Source organism: Phodopus roborovskii, unplaced genomic scaffold, assembly GCF_943737965.1.
Source record: "Phodopus roborovskii unplaced genomic scaffold, PHOROB, whole genome shotgun sequence".
In the NCBI taxonomy this organism is placed as follows: domain Eukaryota; kingdom Metazoa; phylum Chordata; class Mammalia; order Rodentia; family Cricetidae; genus Phodopus; species Phodopus roborovskii.
Genome location: NW_026125545.1, coordinates 2,755,477 through 2,776,626, shown reverse-complemented (window position 1 = coordinate 2,776,626; position 21,150 = coordinate 2,755,477). Strand labels below are relative to the sequence as shown.

General features: G+C 44.9%; 1 protein-coding gene across 2 annotated transcripts in view; it reads right to left on the bottom strand.

The window, feature by feature from the left end:
• The window catches only part of Peli2 (pellino E3 ubiquitin protein ligase family member 2), a 133,447-nt gene extending 117,427 nt beyond the window's left edge, over positions 1–16,020 (bottom strand). Inside the window, exon 1 of one of the 2 annotated variants that reach the window (XM_051177102.1) lies at positions 15,705–16,020. In XM_051177102.1, the coding sequence (XP_051033059.1) occupies positions 15,705–15,781 (77 nt within the window). In that variant the 5' untranslated portion in view covers positions 15,782–16,020. The remainder of the gene's footprint in view (positions 1–15,704) is intronic. The other variant, XM_051177103.1, reaches the window with a different exon arrangement.
• Between the last annotated feature and the right edge of the window lie 5,130 nt (positions 16,021–21,150).

Genomic DNA, 21,150 nt, shown 5'->3' with positions numbered 1-21,150 from the left:
ATCTACTTTAGGGTACAAAATGTATTTTTAAAATCAGAGCAAGGTATCAAGAAAGTAGCCTCTTCCTGCATCCAGGAAGTGTTTCTTCACTCTTTCTGCCCATTCTTGCCATGGTAGGTACTATGCCAGGTGCTGGGACACAGAGCAGCTGAGGGGACAGACAGTTAGGCACAGAAGCCTCATAAGACATGCCTGCTGTGGGAGGAGAAAAAGCGCAAAGGCAGTGAGGGTACCCTGTGGGAGGTGACACCCATGCTACATCCTAAGGTAAGCAGGGTGGTGCAGGCACCTTGAATTACAATCAGGCAGAAGGAACCCTGTACAGCCCATGTAAGATGAAAAAGCAGGGGCACAAAGTTGAAGACACAGCTCAGAGATTCTGGAGGGAGAGCCCAAGGAGGCAGGGCTGTTTGCCCTGAGCTTGCCTTTCCCATGCATGCACAGAACTTACTGTGCAGGAAGTGTCTTTTCCTCTGCTATGGAGACTCATTTTCAGAAGCCATGCCCCTCACGTATGTGCTGCCCTACCTGAAGTCTTCCCATCTGTTTGATTCTCACATCTCATGTGAGGACAGAGACCTTAAAAGTGGCAGGACAATTCCAGTCCTTCATCGCCCTCCAAAAGGGGATTGCTTTGATGAAGAGCAGCTTTTTTGATTTATATTAAGTTTTTAACATAAATCACATTCTCTAAAAGGACAAGTGAGCTGGCCGACAGTTTTGAAAGGAGCACATGCTGCATAAAGTGAATTGTGTAAAATGTTTCTGGGTGAAGTGTAACTAGACAGTGAATTGTAAAAATAGTAAAATTAGCACTGCCTTTCAAATACATTCTTTACATAGACTTGGTAACACAGCTCTTCGAGGCAATGCCATGTTGCTAGAGTGTAAATGGTCTGCCTTAAAAACTGTTTCCATTTACAATTTTCTCAGAAGGAAAACTAAAATATTAGTGTTAATAGCTGAAAGTTATAAGAATCCAGAACACAAAACTTAAAAGTGAATTTAACAAAGGAGAAACTGTAAGTTAAAAACAAATTCTCAAGCAAAACTGAAGGAGATCGGATGATTTAGTGACTTACTATACAGTGGTAGCAGTCCTATGACTAAAAAAGGCCCAATCAGGCCAGAGAGCCAGGAAGACTGGGCTAGAGAGCCTACGAGGAAGCCCTTCTCTCAGGAGATGGAGCGCTACTGTCCACACTGGTCTGAATGGAAGTAACAGGAAGAAGGGAGTAGGAATCTTTTGACCCCTGCCCTGGGCCCTGAGGAAGAGCTCCAAGGGAAATGTGAACAGCAGAGCCAGCTCCAGCAGGACTTCCAGAAACCTCCACTGCCTCTACCCACTTCCCTACACCCTGCTGATCCACAAGGAAGACTTCAGCCCTGCAAATTTTAACTACAACTTTACCTGCTTCTAATCTTGAATGAAAATTATTCCTGACAGTGACACGGATCCCATGCATGTCTTTAGTCTTGTGAGCCATAGAACATCATGACACAAACTTCCAGAAGATGAAATGTGTGAGTCTAACCATGGGATTCCTGCTTACATTCCTGAACTTCAAAATCCTTTGGGTGGCTGTCCACACACTCAATGCCCCAGCCGTCTACATTTGGTTTGTTCAGTAGGAGAAATGTGTGTCACCTCCTCTAGAATGGCCATGCTTGAGCCCACGGCAGGAGCTTGGGTCCTTTGATAAGCCCCTCAACATGGGAAGCGCCTATTGTCCTGCCCTGCCTACCGCACAACACTCTATTCTCACATTCTATGGGGCAGTTTATCCTCTGCTACCCCAGATGGGATTCCCAAGCAAAAACTCAAAGCTTGAACTCTGATAATTGAATGATAGAAGGGGATTAAAATGACAACAGTGATGAAGATGTTCTCTCTCTCTCTCTCTCTCTCTCTCTCTCTCTGTGTGTGTGTGTGTGTGTGTGTGTGTGTGTGTGTGTGTGTGTGTGTGTGTGTCTAGGGGGTAGGGAGTTTGTGATATCTTTAAGTATTTAAAACAGTATGATCTGAGCAGCCACCTGCTGTAAGACGATAATTCAATTGAAGGGCATTCTGGTGAGTAAATCACTTGAGTCTCACCCTGGGTAGTTTATTGCATTATCACTACAGGCTGATTGAATCACACTTCCCTGTAGCATTTCCAGGTCTCGGCTCCCCCCCCCACACACACACACACACATAACATCTAATATTGCTTATCAAGATGCTGTATTTGTTCCCTGGCATTTTACCAGCTGACATCTTAGGATACCCGTTTGCTAAGAATGTTTTTGAGGCCCCAGGGTCATAGGTACCTCACCAGGTGTGTCTCCTAACCCACACACATAAAGCTTTCCCAAGGTCTAAGTCACTGAGTTTCATCAAAGTCCTACAGCTGGAGTCTGGTCCAGTTTAACGCTCACTATAAGCCTGCTGCTGGCCTGTGCTCCCGGGATGAGCTGAGTGAGTTCCATTACTGGAACAAGTTGTACTAAGGAGACAGAAGTGTGAGTCTTTTTAATCAATAACAGGGAGAACACGAGACAGGAAAGGAAAACTCCACAGGTAGCAACAGTGAGATACAGGCAAAGACCAATCTTTGCTGAGGAAGGAAGGTGTCAAAGAAACCTCTTCCTTCAACTATGAACCCAATAAAAATGCTGGTGTAAGCCCACCATCAGAAAGGACATCAAGTTAAACTGTCACTTGTCATATCCCTTGGAAGCTAAAGAGATGAATCTGCAATCCCTCTAGACCAGTAGTTCTCAACCTTCCTAATGTTGTGACACTTTCAGTTCCTCACGTTGCAGTGACCCAACCAGAAAATGTTTTCATTGCTTCTTCCTAACTATAATCTTGCTACTGTTTTGAATCATAACATAACATAAATATCTGGTGTGTAGCATATCTAATATGTGACCCCAAAGGGGTCACAACCCACATGTTGAAAACCACTGCTACAGATGAGCAAGGCATGTTTTCCTTGAACTATAACACATCCAGGCAAAGAAGATAGGAACAAAAATCATGTATTTCATGTTTTAAAGTGCACCAGGAGGGCCAGGTGTGGTGGTGCATGCCTTTGATCCTAGCACTCAGGAGTCAGAGGCAGATGGATCTCTGTGAGTTTGAGGCCAGGATGATCTACAGAGTGACCTGTTACACAGAGGAAACCCTGTCTACACACACACACACACACACACACACACACACACACTGCCCCCATAAGCTCATAAGGAGTTGCATTATTAGGTGTGGCTTTGTTGGTGTATGCATGCCCTGGTTGGAGGAAGTGTGTCACTGCAGACGCAGCTCTGAGGTGGAATATATATATGAATATATATGCTCAAACCATACCCAGTTATCTCAGTCCACTTCCTGTTGTTTCAGGATCAAAGACTCTCAGCTTCTTCTCCAGCACCATGTCTGCTAGTGCACACCAACACACCAGCACACCTCACCATGATGATAATGACTGAACCTCTGAACTGTAAGCCACCCAATTAAATGTTCTCCTTTATAAGAGCTACCATGGTCACATTGTCTTTTCACAGCAATAGAAACCCTAAGACATCCAGAAACAAAACAAACTTTTTGACTAAAGAAGCCAAAATAAGCCATAAACACAAGAAACCACTTACTTATTGCTGGATGCTTGATGAAAATGAAAGCAGTCCAGTGCAGGTTAACCTGACAAAGTCAGTTAAACGGAGTTACAGCTGTTGCTGCACACTGTAACCTGTAGAACATTTGACAACTGTGGTGGAGACAGAGGCCTAACTGAGCTTGGGCTGGGGACTGCACTCTGATGAGAGAGCATGTACCCAGCATGCAGGGAGCCCTGAGTCCCATACCCAGGAGATGAAACCAGGTGACATGGTGTAGGTCTCTGGGCTACATGAGACTCTGGCTCAAAAAAGGGGTAGGAGGCAAAAGGTGGTAGCCTCAGCCGGGGAAGGGTATCAAGTCAAAGCTCAGGCTCCTTGGCTGCCTCATTACAGGGCAAGAAATGGGGCCACCTCCCTCAGAGTTCAAGCCTGAGGCCAACAGCACTTCACACAGGATTTAGGTGAGAGGAAGCCAGAGAAAGGTCAGAAGCTAAACCAGGACCCAGGAGCTAGGCTTCTGGGCCTCACTCCTGAGGGAAAGAGGGTTAGGCCTGCCACATCCTAAGAAGGACGACCTGTCTCCAGAGACAAGCAAAAGGCTCAGCACTGACTACTTCTTCTTTAACCCTGGTTCTCACAGCACCAGGAGGCACCCTTCAACTCAAAGGGAGTGGTACACCCTGAATGCAGGAGGGGATGGAGAGGAGAGAGGAGAGAGGGCTCAGTGGGGCAGGCAAGCAACAACCAGGGCTCCCACAAACATCACTGAAACAGGATTCTGCCTAGTCACAAGGCAGAAGGGCTGGTCTGGAACAAGAGGCCAGGCCCTGTGCCCACTCCTGGTGTGGCTTGGAAAAAGACAGTGGAGTGCTGGGGGAACTCTTCAGTAGCAGGAACAGCCTGCTTTCAACCTCCACAATAATGGCCTGGAAGTCAGTAGCCAGCAGGTTCCTATAACAACTATCAGAAAGAACACTGGGCCTCCTAAGACATGGAAAGGAAACAGTGGTCTCTGATGCCATCCCACTTCCTCCCACCCCAAGAGACACAGGGGCACCATGACCTGGGCCTGCTGGAATGGCAGGCTAGAGGAGGGGAGGACAGAATGTGGAAAGGCGAGATGCTATCAGATCCCTGACTACTTGGCCAGTGGCGTTCAATCCCAAAACATTCATCACTTACAGCTCATGTTTCAAAAATAAAAGCATGTGAAGGAATGACTACACTCCACAGGGCCCCACAAATGCCACTGCCAACATGGGTGCTGCACCTACTGACAGTGACTGTCCCATCAGAAAAGGAGAGGAGGAGGAGGGGAAAGGAACTACAGCCAGGTGAGGTGCAGAGGATTCCCAAGCCTCCCAGGAAGGCTCATGGACCTGCTCACAGCAGGGCTTCCCTGGCCATTCTCTGCCCTTCCAGGGATTTCCAGTCTTCCAGCCCCAGTCTGATTTCCAAACTCTCAGTCTCTCAACTCCCCAGGCTCTCACCTTACTAACCCATTCACCCCCACCCCACTAGCTCCTACACATTCAAGTGAGCCAGAGAATTCCTTCACACAAAAACGAGCTTTGTTCCTGTGTCTACACTCATACTTGGCAGCAGCTAGCCAGGTTTAATTTGCTTAAAGACCTTTTCTGCCAGGAGACTACAAGGTCCCAGCAAACAGCGACTAGGATCATTCCCCAGTCTCCTAAGGAAGAGCCTACTGACTTCCTGATACCACGCTAGCCACACTTTTCAATTCCATCTTCTTCCCCAAGTACTTCAATCTCAAGGTCCCAATGTCCCTGTGGCTTCTGCACTACATACAGTTCCTTCCAGAAGAATCAAAGTCTCCCCTCACAACTGCTCAAAGGCTACCTCAAGAAATCCTTCCAACATCCCCAGGAACACGCTCTGCTCTGTCTCCCTTGCTGAGTGGAAGGAATCAAACTTTGGAGTCATACACACTGACCTCCCAGCCAGGCTCTGCCACTAGGGAGACACCTGGAGTCACTGCTCGAACCTCACTGCCCAAATAATAAAATGCAATCCTGGAATGGTAACAAAAAACACCTAACAGGACCAGGCGCAAGGTCCCATGAGTGCTGTTTCTCTGTACCACATACCAATTCAGTATCTGGTACCTGGGTCCCAGCGCTCCTGAGCTCTGAGACCACCATGACCAAACCCCCAAAAGAGGGTCGCTAGCACAAACTGAGGGGCCACTCAGCTCAACTTTGGTACGTTCGCTGAATCTTGTTTTAATGAAATACACCCTAGAAGAACACATGTAATTTTGTAAGTGGCCCCAAATGTTACTGCAGTTTTAAACTTTAACACTACAAAACTGTAATAGCTAGAAACTTAAAAACACAGGATTTGAAAGTTCCATTTAACACTTTGTTGATGAGAAGTAGAAATGTTTGCGTAAACCTTGGAAATTACATTTATCTCAGCTACCTAGTAGAAGAGCTCTTTGTATTGCTGTCACTGGTTTGTTTTTTCTTTTCTATGAGAAATTTGCAGTTTAGAGCAGCCCCACCCCCAATCCTGCTCCCTATATAGCATGGGAAAGGGTTTGTGCTGGTATCACATCTGGCTTCTCTGTAGAAAACAAGCTAGCCCCCCTCAAAACCACACCCACCACAGCCACCTTCTGCCTTTGTGTCTTGGTCAGAATAGCACAGTTCTCTGTGGCATACACATCTGAGGCCTTTGGTGGTTCACAACTGTACTACATTTTTACTTCCCAAAGCCCCAGAGATGTACATAAGCTTTCCAGGTACATCTGCTGCATGCCCCCAAATACAATGCCACAATGTTTCTTCTGGTCCAGATGGAACCTTGTACCTTACACGATGCTGGGAGAGATTCCTGCTCCTTCTCAAGTCTCTGCTCTTATTAGCTAACATCAGGTGACCTTTAAAAGCCAGAAATTCTTTGTCATGCACTCACCCATCCTGGGTGAAAGCCACTCAAGTAGAAGTCTCCAGAAACACTGCTCTCGGTTTAGACAGGCAGGAGGTGGTACAGACTCAGGAAGACAGAGATTATGCAAGTAACCTCACAAGTAATAGTTGATAAAGTTATCCCACAGATGCTTTCATTTGCTATACTACTTAATGTTTGGAGCAACTCATCCAAATTACTGTGATTATACTAATTAAAATAATCAATGACCTAAAGGAAAGAACAACAACTCAACAAAGCTCCATGAACATATTTCACATCACCTGTCAGATCTGACAAGTGAGCAAATGCAAATGTGGCATAGCTGTGTAACAAGCCTCCCAGCACACACAACAGCACACAGCACCCCTCACCCCCTCATCCCCCACCCCCACACCATCTGCTCACAGTTCCTTCATTTGGGCAGAGGGTGGTGGAAAGGGACTCATATTGTTCTGGGCAATGCTAACTGGCAACTTAACTGGCCCAAGGAGCTAGGATGGTCTCACTCACAGGTCCATAGCCTTAGCTGTAGTGGCCATGATGGACAGCATCTAGCAAGCTTTTCCCTCCCCTTTTGTAAATCTCTCCAGGAAAGTAGTCAAACTTCTTGACATTGCAGCCCTCCTCTATTGAAACATTTTGATGTAACATTGTACTTCCATAAAATTCATGTTATAATGTACTAACTCCCAGAAAGCCCCTGGATCTAACTGTACTTGGAAATGGGCCTTAAGAGACGTAATTAAAGTTAAATGAAGTAATTAGAGAAGACTCCATCCAGAGGTAGGTGGACAACGTAAAGAAGTCAGAGACCATATGAGCTGGTAAGTCAAGGGCAGAGGCTTTAGGGCAAACTTCCAGTCTCCAGAACTACAAAAAAGTAAGTTTCTGCTGTTGTCTTGTCTACAGTACTTTGATATGATGGCCCCAGTGGGGGCAGAGATGGGGGTGAAGGGCAGAGGCTACAGCAGCCATTAAGACAATGCACAGAAGCTGGGCCATGTCACTTCCGCCAGTAAAGACCAGCACACCCAGGCAGGGCACAGTGGCTCTGACTAAAGCAGAGGTGATGTCAGGGACCTGACTTCCCTCTCAGATCTCCAGCCTTCACATGACCACCTGGGGAAATGGCCCCAGCTCCACCTCAGCAGCCATTTTACTACAATCTCTTTCTCTGGATGGCTTAAAGATGAAGCACTGAACATGTAAGTGAAAAACAGTTGCAGCATGGGAAAACATCCTGAAAAGTAGAGGACTAGTCTGCAGACTTTTCTGGAATCTGGGTGAAAGCAAATTCCTGTGTCTATAGTACTTCTGAAGAAAGAACCATTTCTCGAGGTAATTCATCGGTCCAGTATCCAGGGAAAACTTAATTACACAGAGCAGGAGGTGTTGTAGTGACAATTCTTATTACACAGGCTAGGAACAAGAAGAGAAGTCCAGGGAGGGATGTGGAGGGATAGGAAAGGAAGCAGAGGGTGGAGAAGGTCAGAAAGCAGAAGGAAAGAGGCCAGGGCTCCTTTGAGGAGCTTGCTATGAGACTTTCCTACCCAAAACCTAGAAGCTGAACACAGCAACTGCCTGCTGTGGTTAAATTCTACCAGACCATTACTAATTACAATGGAAGCAGAAAGCTTGTAACAATGATTTCTTATCCTAAAAATAGACTTTAAGTGAGCTGAAAAGGCAAGAAACAAATAGAGGTAAGTAGAGAGAGAGAAGTGGGGGGGGGGGTGTTAGCTGGATGGCTGGAAAGGAAACCTCAGTCAAGACTTAACCCTGCACTGAAATGCTCCGGGTGCATATGCACTAGGTGGCCATCCAAGTCGCTTGTGCCACAGTATTTCCAGCTGTCATTAACTTGCATTAATGACCACAGCCTTGCAACACCACCATGGTGCTGCAATGCAGCTCACAGCAGCTGGTAAATTTGGAACAGATGGCCTGCATCCCTGCAAAGAACTTTGTGCAGGTGACAAAATGACTAGTAGGGAACTCATGAAAAGAAAAACAAGTAAGAGATGAAATATCTGATGTCAGTAAGGCAGTTTCTCCAGGAAACAGACACTCAATGAGTATCTGCTGTGCCCCAAGAAGATGTGCCCAGCACTCCACAGCTGGTCCCTGCCTTTGAGGGTACATCAAGAGGAGTGACGCTTCAATGAATGCTGGTGGAATTCAAGTGCCACCCTAGGTATACTGGGTACACACGTGTATCGCTTTGTCACTTTAGACTGACCCATGCTTGCAGTTAAGCATCAGTCTGTATCCGTCCCTCTGTTTTCCCTTTGACTCCTTAACTGGCAGACTACCCAAATAGGTTCTGGTTGTAATAGCAGAATTAACACGGAGAAAATAAACAAAAGAGACATGTCAATGAAAACCTAAACTATGGGTGCCCTAAAAAGGGGGGCTTTCTCAGAGCTTTTCCTGCATTATTCTATCTGAAAGGAGTTCCACCACCCTTTATCCTTAGCCCCCTACCCTGTCCCCACCCCTCAGACACACCCACTCACTCTCTGAAATTCTGATTTTTGCCTGCCTGCATGCTTGCCATCTCTGCCCCTCAGAAGTTAACACAATGGTAGGCAGAGAAGGTGCTTGTCTGAGACATTGGCCCTGGGCTACAGCCTGGCCTTACCCAAAAAACTGCAGTCAGTGATCCAAGTGATCTATCATACAAGCAAGTCACAGTGACAGGAAGCACAGTCTAGGAAGCTCTCTGGCTCACAGTCCATTCTCTTTGTCTTGCTGGTCAACCTCAAGTTTCCTCCTCCATCACCACTATACTGTCTTTGCTGAAGGTTTGTCCACATGCCTTCCTATTCTGACCTTGCAGTAGTCTCCCATCACCCCAAGAATCCAAACTCTTCCAAGGATGCAGAACCGTCTTAGGGCCCAGCTTCATTCTCATCACACACTTTGCTTCATTATTCTGTTCAAGCATGTTCTTTAGGAACTATGCACAGCACTCTCCTGCTCTCCCCCAGATATCTCCAGACCACCCCTTCTCATGCTAGCAGAGGGCAGAGGGTCTGCTACATGCCAGCATGCATCAATGCCTTTTGCTCTTCCTATGTGGAAGCTCTGCAGCAAGGACTAAGTCTATTGTGTGCATCTGGGTACCAAGCATGGCATCTAACAATATTTGTAGATACTCAAGTATCTGGGGAATAAGTAAGTGAACTTCCCTTCGATGATAGCTGGTCCCTACAGGGATGTAACAAGAATTATCTAGCAATTCCCCAGGGTGGGAATCCTGCCTGCCTTATTTTCTAGCTGCATTCCTGGGGTCTGGACAACAAATAAATATTTGTTGAACAAATAAATTCCTGGCTCGCCTGATGGGACTCCATCCTTCCTGTCCCACTTGAGGAAACATCACAATGCATGTGGGTGAAAACATGGTGTTACTGAAGGGACATCAGTGTATCATTTGGAAGATCCACCCTTTATTGCTTGTCTTAAATCATTATAGCCCCATACCTCCAGACACATCATCACACATGAAGTAGCTGAGAGAGTGGCTCGGAATAGCTGATTTGGACAAAACAAGACACAGGAAGCATATTCTGAGCTTGTCATTTTGTTTTCCAGAAGACGACAATATATTCAATAAGAACTCGCAAGTCATTTAACCTTCATTTTCCTTTTATGAAACAGGTCTCTGCAGGAACCTTTAATTAAATCATGGACATTAGTAATTCCTTTTCATGGGCATTTTTCACCCATGCCAATGAGGCCCATGTGTTGCTGTTATGTTCATTTAAAAACCAACCTACACGCCTGCTTCATCGTTTCAGGGAGGTCACAGCCCCTGTCCACAGCCCCAAGGTAACAGTATCACTCTCCCTCAAATGGACCAATGTCGTTTCATTTTTGCCTGTGCTTTATCTTTTAGATAAATATATATTGTTAAGTCAATATATATTTATATTGGACCCTGAATCGGTGTGGTCTTACTTTGTTTATACAGAGCATCTTTAAATAATGATCACATAAGGAAATACATCCCAAATAAAAAGTCCTAAGAGAGGTTTCATCTTTAAATAATAATCACATAAGAAAAATACATCCCAAATAAAAAGTCCTAAAAAAGGTTTCAATCTTGGCATGTTAAAGAAACAAATCCAAAACAGCCAGACTGGCAACCCCAAATCTACACAGACAGCCGCACATGCCAAACAAGGCTAAAGTTAGCAAAGGAAAACACAGCAACCCAAATAGCCTGCAGAATGAGGGGCATCCACAGACAGACTGGCACAGCTCTCCACAGCTGAGTGGTAGTGAAGACTCTGTTTGTTTATTTTTAAACAAAGATCTTTTAGTCTATAAGATATACTGTTTGACATCTTTGGGCTCAAATTAGAGTGAAAAGTAAAGAAAGGGAAAGTATACATTAAATTGTAAGTTTCCTCCTTACTACCAAAGACAGAGGTAGTCAAGGCAAGTCCAAAGAGCACAACATGGATAAGAGCTTTAAAAAATAAATGAAGTTCATAATATGGTCAGGCAACGGAGCTCTCACAGAACAGCTGCCAATCCAAGGCAACAGCAGATACCTGCCCTGTGTACTTCATTCCGGTAACAGTGAGTGATAAACCTTGACTGCAAGGGTTCTTAAACCTTTTTTGTGCCAAGTACCCTTTAGCAGTCTGGTGAAGCCTACTGAACCCTGCTCAGAAAAAAAGGTGTTTTTTTGTTGTTGTTGTTTTGATTTGTTTTTTTTTTTTTTTTTTTTTTTTTTTGGTTTTGGTTTTTGGAGACAGGTTTCTCACCCTGGCTATCCTCGAACTCCCTCTGTAAAACAAGCAGGTCTCAAACTCACAGAGATCTTCATGTCTCTGCCTCCTGAGTGCTGGAATTAAAGGTGTGGGGAACCACCACCACCCCACCCAAAAGAATGGTTTTCAATGGATTAGCAATGAAATTATTACTTAGTTATCAAAATAGCTTTAGACTGGAAACTATCACTGGCACTTTTAAGAGTCTGTTTGAAATGCTGGGGTGCACTGCAGGGCCTTGCACATGCTAGGCAGTAGCTTTACCACTGAGCTATAGTCTCAGCCCACACCTATAATGTGTGTGTGTGTGTGTGTGTGTGTGTGAGAGAGAGAGAGAGAGAGAGAGAGAGAGAGATCCAGCACAAGCTGGCCTTGAATTTACATTAGCAGAGCATGACCATGAACTCCCAGATCTCACTTGTGTACCACTATGACTTGCCTCCATCCTTGCTTAAGATATTAAGTAACAAACAGGCAGCTGGACTTTCTGTGGCCTATTCTCCTGAGTGAAATGCTAGACTATGCTAGACTTAGGGTGAAGAACTGTAAAGGTAAGAGTTTTTTCCAAATCTCAGTTGTGGGCTCCCTGAATTCCATTTGTGGACCCTAGATTTAGAACCCTTGGCTGAGAGTGCTGAAAAAACAAACAAAAACAAAATATATTTTGTGAGGAATCATATCAAATCTTAAGCCTTACCCACTTGAGTGTGAGGTGAGCAAAACCCAGAGACTAATGGTGGGCATGCTTCAAAATTCAGGAGGGGGATCTGAGGCCCTAGCAGCTCAGCTAGAGTCAGCACACCAGCCAGCAGGAAACCATGAAAACAGAGACAGGACAGAAGTCCCAACAGAAAAGGAAGCCTCCCCCCACCCCCAGTTTCTTTGTGAAAGGCTAAATAATATACCTCTGACTACATCTACTCCTAAATTCCATCCCCAGATTGCCTCCTTCTATTTGTTTTAGTCTGCTTAATTTCATTTATTTTTGGGGGGGAGTAGAGGGGTCACATGTGTTGCAATGCAGGTGTGATGGAGCTCAGAGAACAAATTGCCAGTCAGATCTCTCTCTCTCCAGGAGAGCCCTGCCAGGCTTGATGGCAAGCACTCAGAGGTACTGGGCCATCTCACCAGCCCCACCTTTGCTTTCTGAAACTTGGAACAGCAATTTTACCCAACCTGCATGATCCTGTACATAAAACACCAATTAATCAAACCTGCACACTACTGCAACTTTCAAGACTGTTTGTGCATAGCTGCTTGATAAAATGGCATTCATATCACTGGCCTTGCAATGTGTGTGGATATATGTGCACATGCAGGTATCTAGATGTGTACACACACCTGCAGAGCCAGAGATCAATGTAAGTGTTTTCCTCTGTCACTCTCGACTTTAATTTTTGAGACACGATCTCTCAGTGAATTTGAACCTGGCCATTTGGACTGGACTGGCCAGCCTGGGAGCCCCTGGGATACACCTGTCTCTGCCTCCCGTGTTGGGGTTAAAGATGCAGTCCCATGCCTTTACACAGGTTTCATGCTTATGCAGCAAGCACTTGTTTACTGAGCCCTCTCCCTGGCCCGGCACTAACTGTTTTTCTGCTATTATTACACTGGACATGTACCCATGTGAATTCTAGCACTATCACTTTAAAATTCACAAAATCAACAACTGTCAAGCTATTTAAAATTTGTTAACTATGTATGTTCCATAGTTGAGCCAAGAAACAGAACAACAGAGTATATGCCAGAAAAGCTTCTTGGGAACTATTTTGATATTGCTAAAGAAACAGTGAGGAAGGAACTAAATTAAAATCAGAAAGCCAGTGAGTAGGTCAGAGAAGAAGACTTTAATCAGGGCCCCACTACAATGAATGGCTTTTAAATCCCAAACCACTTCCACAACTTTAAAGTGACCGCCAAGTTTAAATTTCTCAGCTAAAAAGAGCATTTAATAGTTAGGCCAACCGTTTCTCCCCATTCAATTAAGTAGGGGACACAGCAAAGACTATGAGACAGTAACTGGTTAGAATTATCAAATAAAATCCTGTATGGCATTCTCTCATAGTACAACCTATGACAAGAATCACAAGCATTAGTGTGTAGATCTAGGCCTAAATCAACTTTTCAGTTTGCTCTCCAAATTTCCTAGTAACATTTTACCATGAAATTCAGAACACAGCAAAAAAAGAAAATCAGCAGTTGAAATAAAACCACTACTTCACAAGTAAAGAAGAAATTCTATCATTAACAAATGCTGAGCATTTTTAGCCTCAAGAGTAATTTCATCAAGAAAACTTCCTAGACAGTCTCTATTCACCAATATTCATGTCCCAAAGGACCAGGCATGCAAAATGATAGCAGGTGGTTTTTGTTTGTTTGTTTGTTTGTTTGTTTTGTTTAAATGCACTTGTTATTTCTAAAAGTATTCTCTAAAGTCCAGTGGGTGGAACATAAAGCTTCATTAAACTCTAACTAGTTCTCTATTTTACACGCACTCTTTTGTGTGCTCAATATGGGAAGAGTCATAAGTGAGAGAGGAAGAGGCAGGCAGACAGAGACAGAGAGAAGGCAGACACAATCAATTCAGGAATACACAGTCCAGACCAGCATCTGGTAATCCCATCTTTCCCCCTTTAAAGACCTTCCTTAAGCTAGCAAGAAGCAACACCCACCTATAACTGCAATGCTCCATCCACTGTTAACCAACTTCTGAGAAAGTGGAGACACCTGAAATCATTACCTACCCACTTATTCGTGTTTCTTTCTACTTTATGCCTTGGTCAACACTAAAACGGAAGTGTTCCATCAACCACTGTGCAATGCCCAATGCCCATGTAGTAGCTGGCATGTAGTAGATACAGATAAATGTTGGTCTTCCTCCAACTATTAGGTAAGAAATCACTGAGCCATCCTGGCTCCAGGAAAAGCACCAGTAAAGGGCAGAGTAAGTGCTAAGGCAATGTATACTTCCATAGACACTAAATAACAACAGTCCAGGGTGTAAATTCTTATCCTGGCTTTGGAGAGCCCTACACTTTGGGTTATGAACACAAAACCTCTCCAGACTCATTCTACACTGCTCTGAAGTATCTCAGCAGATTGCCTCAAAAGGAAATAATGAAATGTCTCTGGCATAAGTTAATCTTCTGTGTCAAATTTACAGTGTTAAGCATGGTCTGAAGCCAGCCACATAAACAAAACCAAACTCCACAAAATTAGGCTGGGCTGAAGTTACATAAGACAGACTAAACTGTGGCTTTCCCAGTTACTCCTCCCTTTTCCCAGCGAACTCTCTTAAGTGCATACAATTCCCATGCAGGTGCGGAAGACGCTCATTGCTGAGCTTCCAAATAAGCAATGGTATTTCCAGCCCTTACCCTACTTAAAATGCTAGCAACAACCCGAGGAAGACTAGGAAATTGTAGACGATTTAATTCTAGAAGCTTAAATCTTTTTAAAACAATTATTTTTAACTTGGCACTTACTTCAAGGTAGTTAGCAAAACTCGTTTCTAGAAGTTCCCAGTGCCTCCGCTTAGGGAGGGCTCCTCGCGTGCCTAAACCCACCCATCAGCGCCCGTGACGGTCTGAATACAGGTCTTTGAACCGAAGACAAAAGCGCGGGTTCCCAGGAGCTGGCACATCCAAAGGAAAAACAATCCTTCCCCGCAGCTTTAAACCCAAGTTGCTCCAGCTCCGAGTTTCTTGCACTTTCCGCCTCCCCTTTGCACTCCCTTTTCATTGCCCACTTTACTCTGCTTTAATCCTGCGAAGCCTCCCTCCTGGCTTATTACGGGTAAACAATAGAAATGTCACAAGGAAACTCAGGAAGTAGATGAAGTCTCTAATTGCCGCCGTTTAACGATTGTGGATAATTACTACCTTCAAAATGTGGTTTCTCCAGCGGAGTGGGAGCCCAGGCGAGCAAGCTAGCGAGCTCCCCACCGCCGCCCCGAGGGTATCGGCAAAGCCGGGACCGAGGGGCGCAGGGGCCCAAAGGGTACGGAGACCAAGGGGTGCCGGGGCCTAAGAGGCGCAGAGAGCCCCGGGGTCCAGCCGTGGGTGAGGGGATCTGGGAAAACCAGGCCCTCAGCCCAGATCACTCTGGGCGCAGAAAAGCGGAGGCCAGCCGGGCCACCCGGGTCACAGACCGGAACAATGCGCAGCCCCAGCGGAACGCGCTCTGGGCTCCGGGACCCGGGCTCGACGCAGTGGTCCCCAGAAACCAAAGGTCCCCAACGGCCGCCAGCTCCCGGCTGCACTGAGCGACCCCGCGCGGTGCCCCAGCACCCTCCGGGCCGCGGCACCGAGCGCCCCGGGGATCCGGGCCCGAGGGAGCGCATCTCTCCGGGACGCCCCGACGCCCACAGCCCCAACTCACCCCAGGACCACCAGCTCCCCGTATTTCACCGGCTCCTTGTTGGGGGCGCTGGGCTCCTCCTGGCCGGGGGAAAACATGGAGCCGCGTTCAGCCGCCGCAGCCGCCTCCACCGCGATACCCGCCGAGTCCGCGCCGCCGCTACACTCCCATCCCGAGAACGGGGTGAGCGCGCCGGGGAACGGCACGGCGGCGAACGGGGCGCGAGGCGGCCAGTCCCGCGGCTGCTCCGTCGTGGCTGCACGCGTCGCCCGCCGGCTTCCTCCCCCGGACCTACGCGCTCCGCGGCCGCCACGAGCCGGACCCGGCACGGAATGCGAGCGGCCGAGCCGAGTCCCGCGGGAGGAGGAGCGCGCGCCGCCGGGGGGCCGAGCGGGCCGGGCAGGTGGGACGGCCGCGCCACCGCCCGCGCCTCCGCGCTCCCGCGGCCCCCGCCCGCCAACCCCCGCGGCCCGCGAGCGCCCCGTGTTATGTAAACATAGAGTAAAGGGGAAGGGAAGCCCTTAAAGGGGCAGCTCTGTTTTTCTCCTCACTTCCTCCGGAAAGTTGGAGCGCGGGGTCCTCTGGCCTCAGCCACGCGCCCGGGGCTCTAGGCCCGGCCCTGGGGTGGAAGCCAGGCGTGTTGCTCGCCGTGTCCATGCTCACGCTGGAAGTGCTGCACGCACCGACCTGGGGTGGAGGTGGGGGGGACTCTGCTTCCAAAACCAAGCTCTTGGGGGTGGCTTGAAAACTGAAAGAATCTGTCCCATTAGTGAGGGGATGGGGTGCAAGAGGATAGAAGAAAGAGGGGAGGGAGAAGAAAGAAAGATGGAATGGGGAAGACAGAAAGAAGAAAAAGGAAAAGTTAAATGTTATTTTAAATCCCTTGTTTACGTCACTGCCCCTTCTTTCAATCCCCTAGGGAATTTAAAAAAAGAATTACCTAGGTGGTGGTGGACTTTTTTTTTTTAATGAATACAAACGTTCTTTTATTACCATGGTTTAATCAAAGCACCGTTTGTATTTTATTGTTTTTTTTTTTTACATTACTGTGTCTTTAAAATATTGTAGGCTGTGATAGTTTCACTGACTGCTGTTTTTCATCATAGAGGAATTTATTATTCTAGCATTTATTAAGCCCTGCAACATGCTAGAGACGCCAAATATTATTGCCTGTCACTGCCTTTCCAGACTGTTAAATATTTAAAGAAATAAATACTGCAAAAGCTACTCGATGTATAAACAGCTAGTGTACATACACACACTTAGGCTATGACTCCAAGTAAAGAGCTATAAAAGAAATAATTGCATGGGTAGCCTTCCATTCTTCTGCTGAGCACTGTGTGTATCACTCTCTGACAGGCTATTACTGTAGTGGCATGCTTTTCTGTAATTTTACTTCAGTTAGTAACTTGCTTTTTCTTCTTTTAATTGAGGCTTCAGAAACAGATTACTCCAGAATAACAAAATCCACACTATTGATGAGCCTAAAATAAACTTTATTAAACAATTACCTTATTTCTGCTAATTACAGAAATTCTATTCTTATACTAAAGACAGCTATCCTGCTTATTCTACATATCCTTTGTAGTTTTTCTCTGTTGTGAAACTATGAAGGTTTAACCAGCAATCCTTGGTTAGAGAGTTGACGTCTTTCTCTTCACACCGTGTTGTTAAATTTATGGATGATTAATGTGGCTTTCCTTACTCTGGTCCTACTTACATATAGGCGTGTGACTGTTAAGGGTCCTTTGCATCATGCCTCAGTTACCCATCTCCCTAATTATAGTACCTAGCTCTGCCATCTGAACTTCCCAGATCAGTTCTATTGTCACTACTGATCTCTAGGCTACAATTACCCCCTCCTCTCTCCACATGCTGTGCTTTTTGTACTTGCATTACACTATTCTGGCTCCATTTCTTCCTTGCTGAGCTCTGCATCTGCTGATAGGAGGATGGAAACAAATATTTATTAACCTCCTACTAAGTTTCAAACACCAGGCTGAGTCACATAAGCTGTCCCAAGCTTTGTCACAGACATTTCACTGCCACCGGCTGCCCAGACACCTCTGCCCTCCACAGGGGCATTTTTTCTTCTCTCCCAGCATGACCCAGGCATGTCATACAATAGTATTTAGTCAGGTTTGTCTTTAAGAACGTTACTTACAGGTAGAGTTGCTTTTTCTGAGTTTTTGTGTCAGTGGAGGCTTTGATTTTAGGAAGCTCGTGGCTAGTAAGTAGACCAGTCTGTCAATCACTCTAAGCCTTGCAAGCTTCTGGAATGAGTCTGTTGACCACCAGCAGGAATACATGTGTAAGGGTGACAGGCATGAGAATCCAAATGAACAAAATGGGGACTGTGGCACATCAGTGGCCTGTGCCCTCTTAAGAGAGTATAAGATACTCATCTCTAGCTAATTATTACCATGTGACAGTGACAGCTCACTCTTATGTACCAAAGCCCCCAGGCCTGATATGATTAACCTCCCAATGTTGAATGGTCAGAAATGCATTCAAGCTTTTTGGGATTTCCATGCATGATATTGTCTGATTTGTTGAAAGCCCATTAAACACAATGTGGGCTCATTGAAACTATGCCTACTTTGTGGGTGATTCTTAAATCTCCCTTTGCTTGTGCTGATTTTAAGGGAGTGTATATGAGTGAAAATAAAGGAATACTTCTCAAATGACATTAAACAGTGGAACTAGGAGGTGGTGGTGGACTTGGCTTTCTTAGAGGTAATGGTCTGGGACCTTAAAAAAGCCAAGTTGCACCTCTTATTCCCATCCTTTCCCTCATCAGGTATCTGCTAGCAGCTCACACCAGGAAGAATACAAGACCACCATCCCACTAACACTAGGAATCTGATTGTAACAGGAATTTATCCCCTCCTGAATGTAATTGTTTTACTAGCTCCAGGCTGGTGGGACAATCTGGCTGTGCCATCTGCTAATCCACTGAGAGCCAGGGTGGGGTTGGCTGTCCTTGCTACCCCCATCAGCCCCTTCTCTACCCTCCATCATGTATGTCCCCCAAGCTATTTTCTCAAATAGCTCAATGGTACTGATAGATCTACCTCTTTTACTTTCAAAGTAAAGGCTTTAGTCAAAAGGTTATATTTATTTTGACATACTTGAAATAAAACCAACCATATACATCACCATGTTTCTACAATGAAGAGTGTAACTTTTGATTGCACCATATTTATGTTTACAAAGACTAAGGGATAAGTGTTCTGTTTCAAAAATGTATATTTGGACAAGGTGATTTCATGTGTGTGAAACATGAGACATTTAAATTTTAAACCGTATCTTCAACTACAGGCATCATGTTTATTTCTGACTGAGAGAATAAGTGAGTTCCTTGCCAAGCACTCAGAAAATATGAGGAAAATGAATTTTTGAAATCCTTCTTTAAAAATCGTCCATTAGCTTGACTAGAAATAACCCTATTTATCATGATGTGCTTTCCTTTTTAAAACTTAGTTTTACACCATTACATATTTATCTGAGGGAGGGAAACTGCACACACACATATGTTTCCAGTCACCAGGCTTGGTAGCAAGTATTTTTACACCCAATTGAAGGCCCTCCCCCACATTTTTTTGTGTGTGTGCATGTTTTATATTTGACATATCCTCCCTTACAGAATTTTTTGTCCTACTTTTTCCCATTTAATATTATATTCTGAGTGGGATTTTTTCCTAAGCCCTCATGATAATTTGGGGCATTTGATCAAAAATATCAACATTTATTAATCACTCCTGCTTTATGGAATATTTTTAAAACTTTTCACTCTTATAAAGATATCTGCATCTGTTACAATTTTGCAGGAATGGATTTCTACAAATAATTACTATATAAAAGGGTGTAAACATTTTAATGACCTTTTGATGTATATTTCCAAAGTATTTTTTTGAAATGATCAGGGCCTGCCAATTTACAACAAACACAAAGTGAGACCTGCCTCCATACATTTTAAGCACACACATTACTGCATTGTGGATTATAAGCAGTGTTCCACCATGGGTTTCTGGGACCTGGTGACTGGATTTTTACATCCCTCGAGCAGCAGCTTCCTTCCCTTGGATTCCCTCCCTCCACAGCCCCTTTTCTCTTTTCAGCTTTGATGAGATGATTGTTTTTGATACCTCCTGTAAGTGAATCACACAATATTTTTCCTTCTATGACTTGCTTACTATGTGTATCATAATGGTCTCGAGACGCATCCATATTGCAGAATGTGATAAGATTTCCTCGTCTGGGCTGAATGTTCTATTTTCTTTTCCTCTCTCTCTCTCTCTCTCTCTCTCTCTCTCTCTCTCTCTCTCTCTCTCTCTCTCTCTATCTCTCTCTCTCTCTAAGACAGGGTTTCTCTGTGTAGCCCTGGCTGTCCTGAAACTTACTCTGTAGACGAGACTGGCCTTGAACTCACAGAGATCCACATGACTCTGCCTTCCAGAGTGCTGGGATCAAAGGTGTGGGCCACCACCTCCTGGCTATTTTCTTTATCCATTCCTCTGTAATGAACACTGAAGATAATGCTGTAGTGAAGAGGTTAGTACAAATATCTGCCAGAAAAAAATAGGTTCAACTCTTAGTAAGTATTTAGATGTAGGTTTGTTGGTTCATATTACAGTTTTGGAATGTTTTGTTTTTTTCTTTGAGAAACCCCCATTTTATGTTCAACAGAAACCATGCCATTTTATCTTCCTACTAATATTACAAAGTTCTCATTTCTTCCCATTCTCACCAGCAGTTTCTTTCTGTTTTGTTTTCTTTTCCTTTGTGAGGTGGTTCTAACAGGCATGACATGATTTGCATACTGGTTTTGATTGCCAATTCACTGACCCTAAGCATCTTTTTGTTGTATCTGTTGATTTAGTAACACTTGTTGATAGCTGTAGATTTGTAAATGATCCTTGAATAAATGTCGACTTAAATTTTGCCCATTTTCCCATTGCGTTATCTGCCTGAGTTTGCTGAGCTCTGTGTTGTTTGTTTTGCCTTTGGAAGATAGGCATTCTTTATCTATTTTAGATATTAACCCTTTGCAGATATTCGGTTTGCAAACACTTTGTCTTAGAAGCCTGAAGGCTGGTTGGCTTATTGAGTGTGCTTCATTCTGACAGCCTTGCTTTGTTGTCTGTACTGTCGTTGCCAAAAACCGACTCGATGGACACCTCCAACTCTTTCCAGTCTATATTCTTCTCATTCTCAGGTTTAAGAATTGGCATTTTTTTTTTTTTAAACAGAGTCTTATTTTGTATCCCTGGTTGGCCTTGAACTCACAGAGATCCTCTGTCCCTATCTCATAAAAATACTGACATTAAAGGTGTGAGCAACTGAACCCTGGCATGGCATGTTTTGTTTTTTGCTTTTTTTTTTTTAAGCATGTTTTAAGTGTGAGAAATGAAACCCAGAGTTTTTTCTACATGCTAGGCAAATATTCCATCACTGAGTGACATGT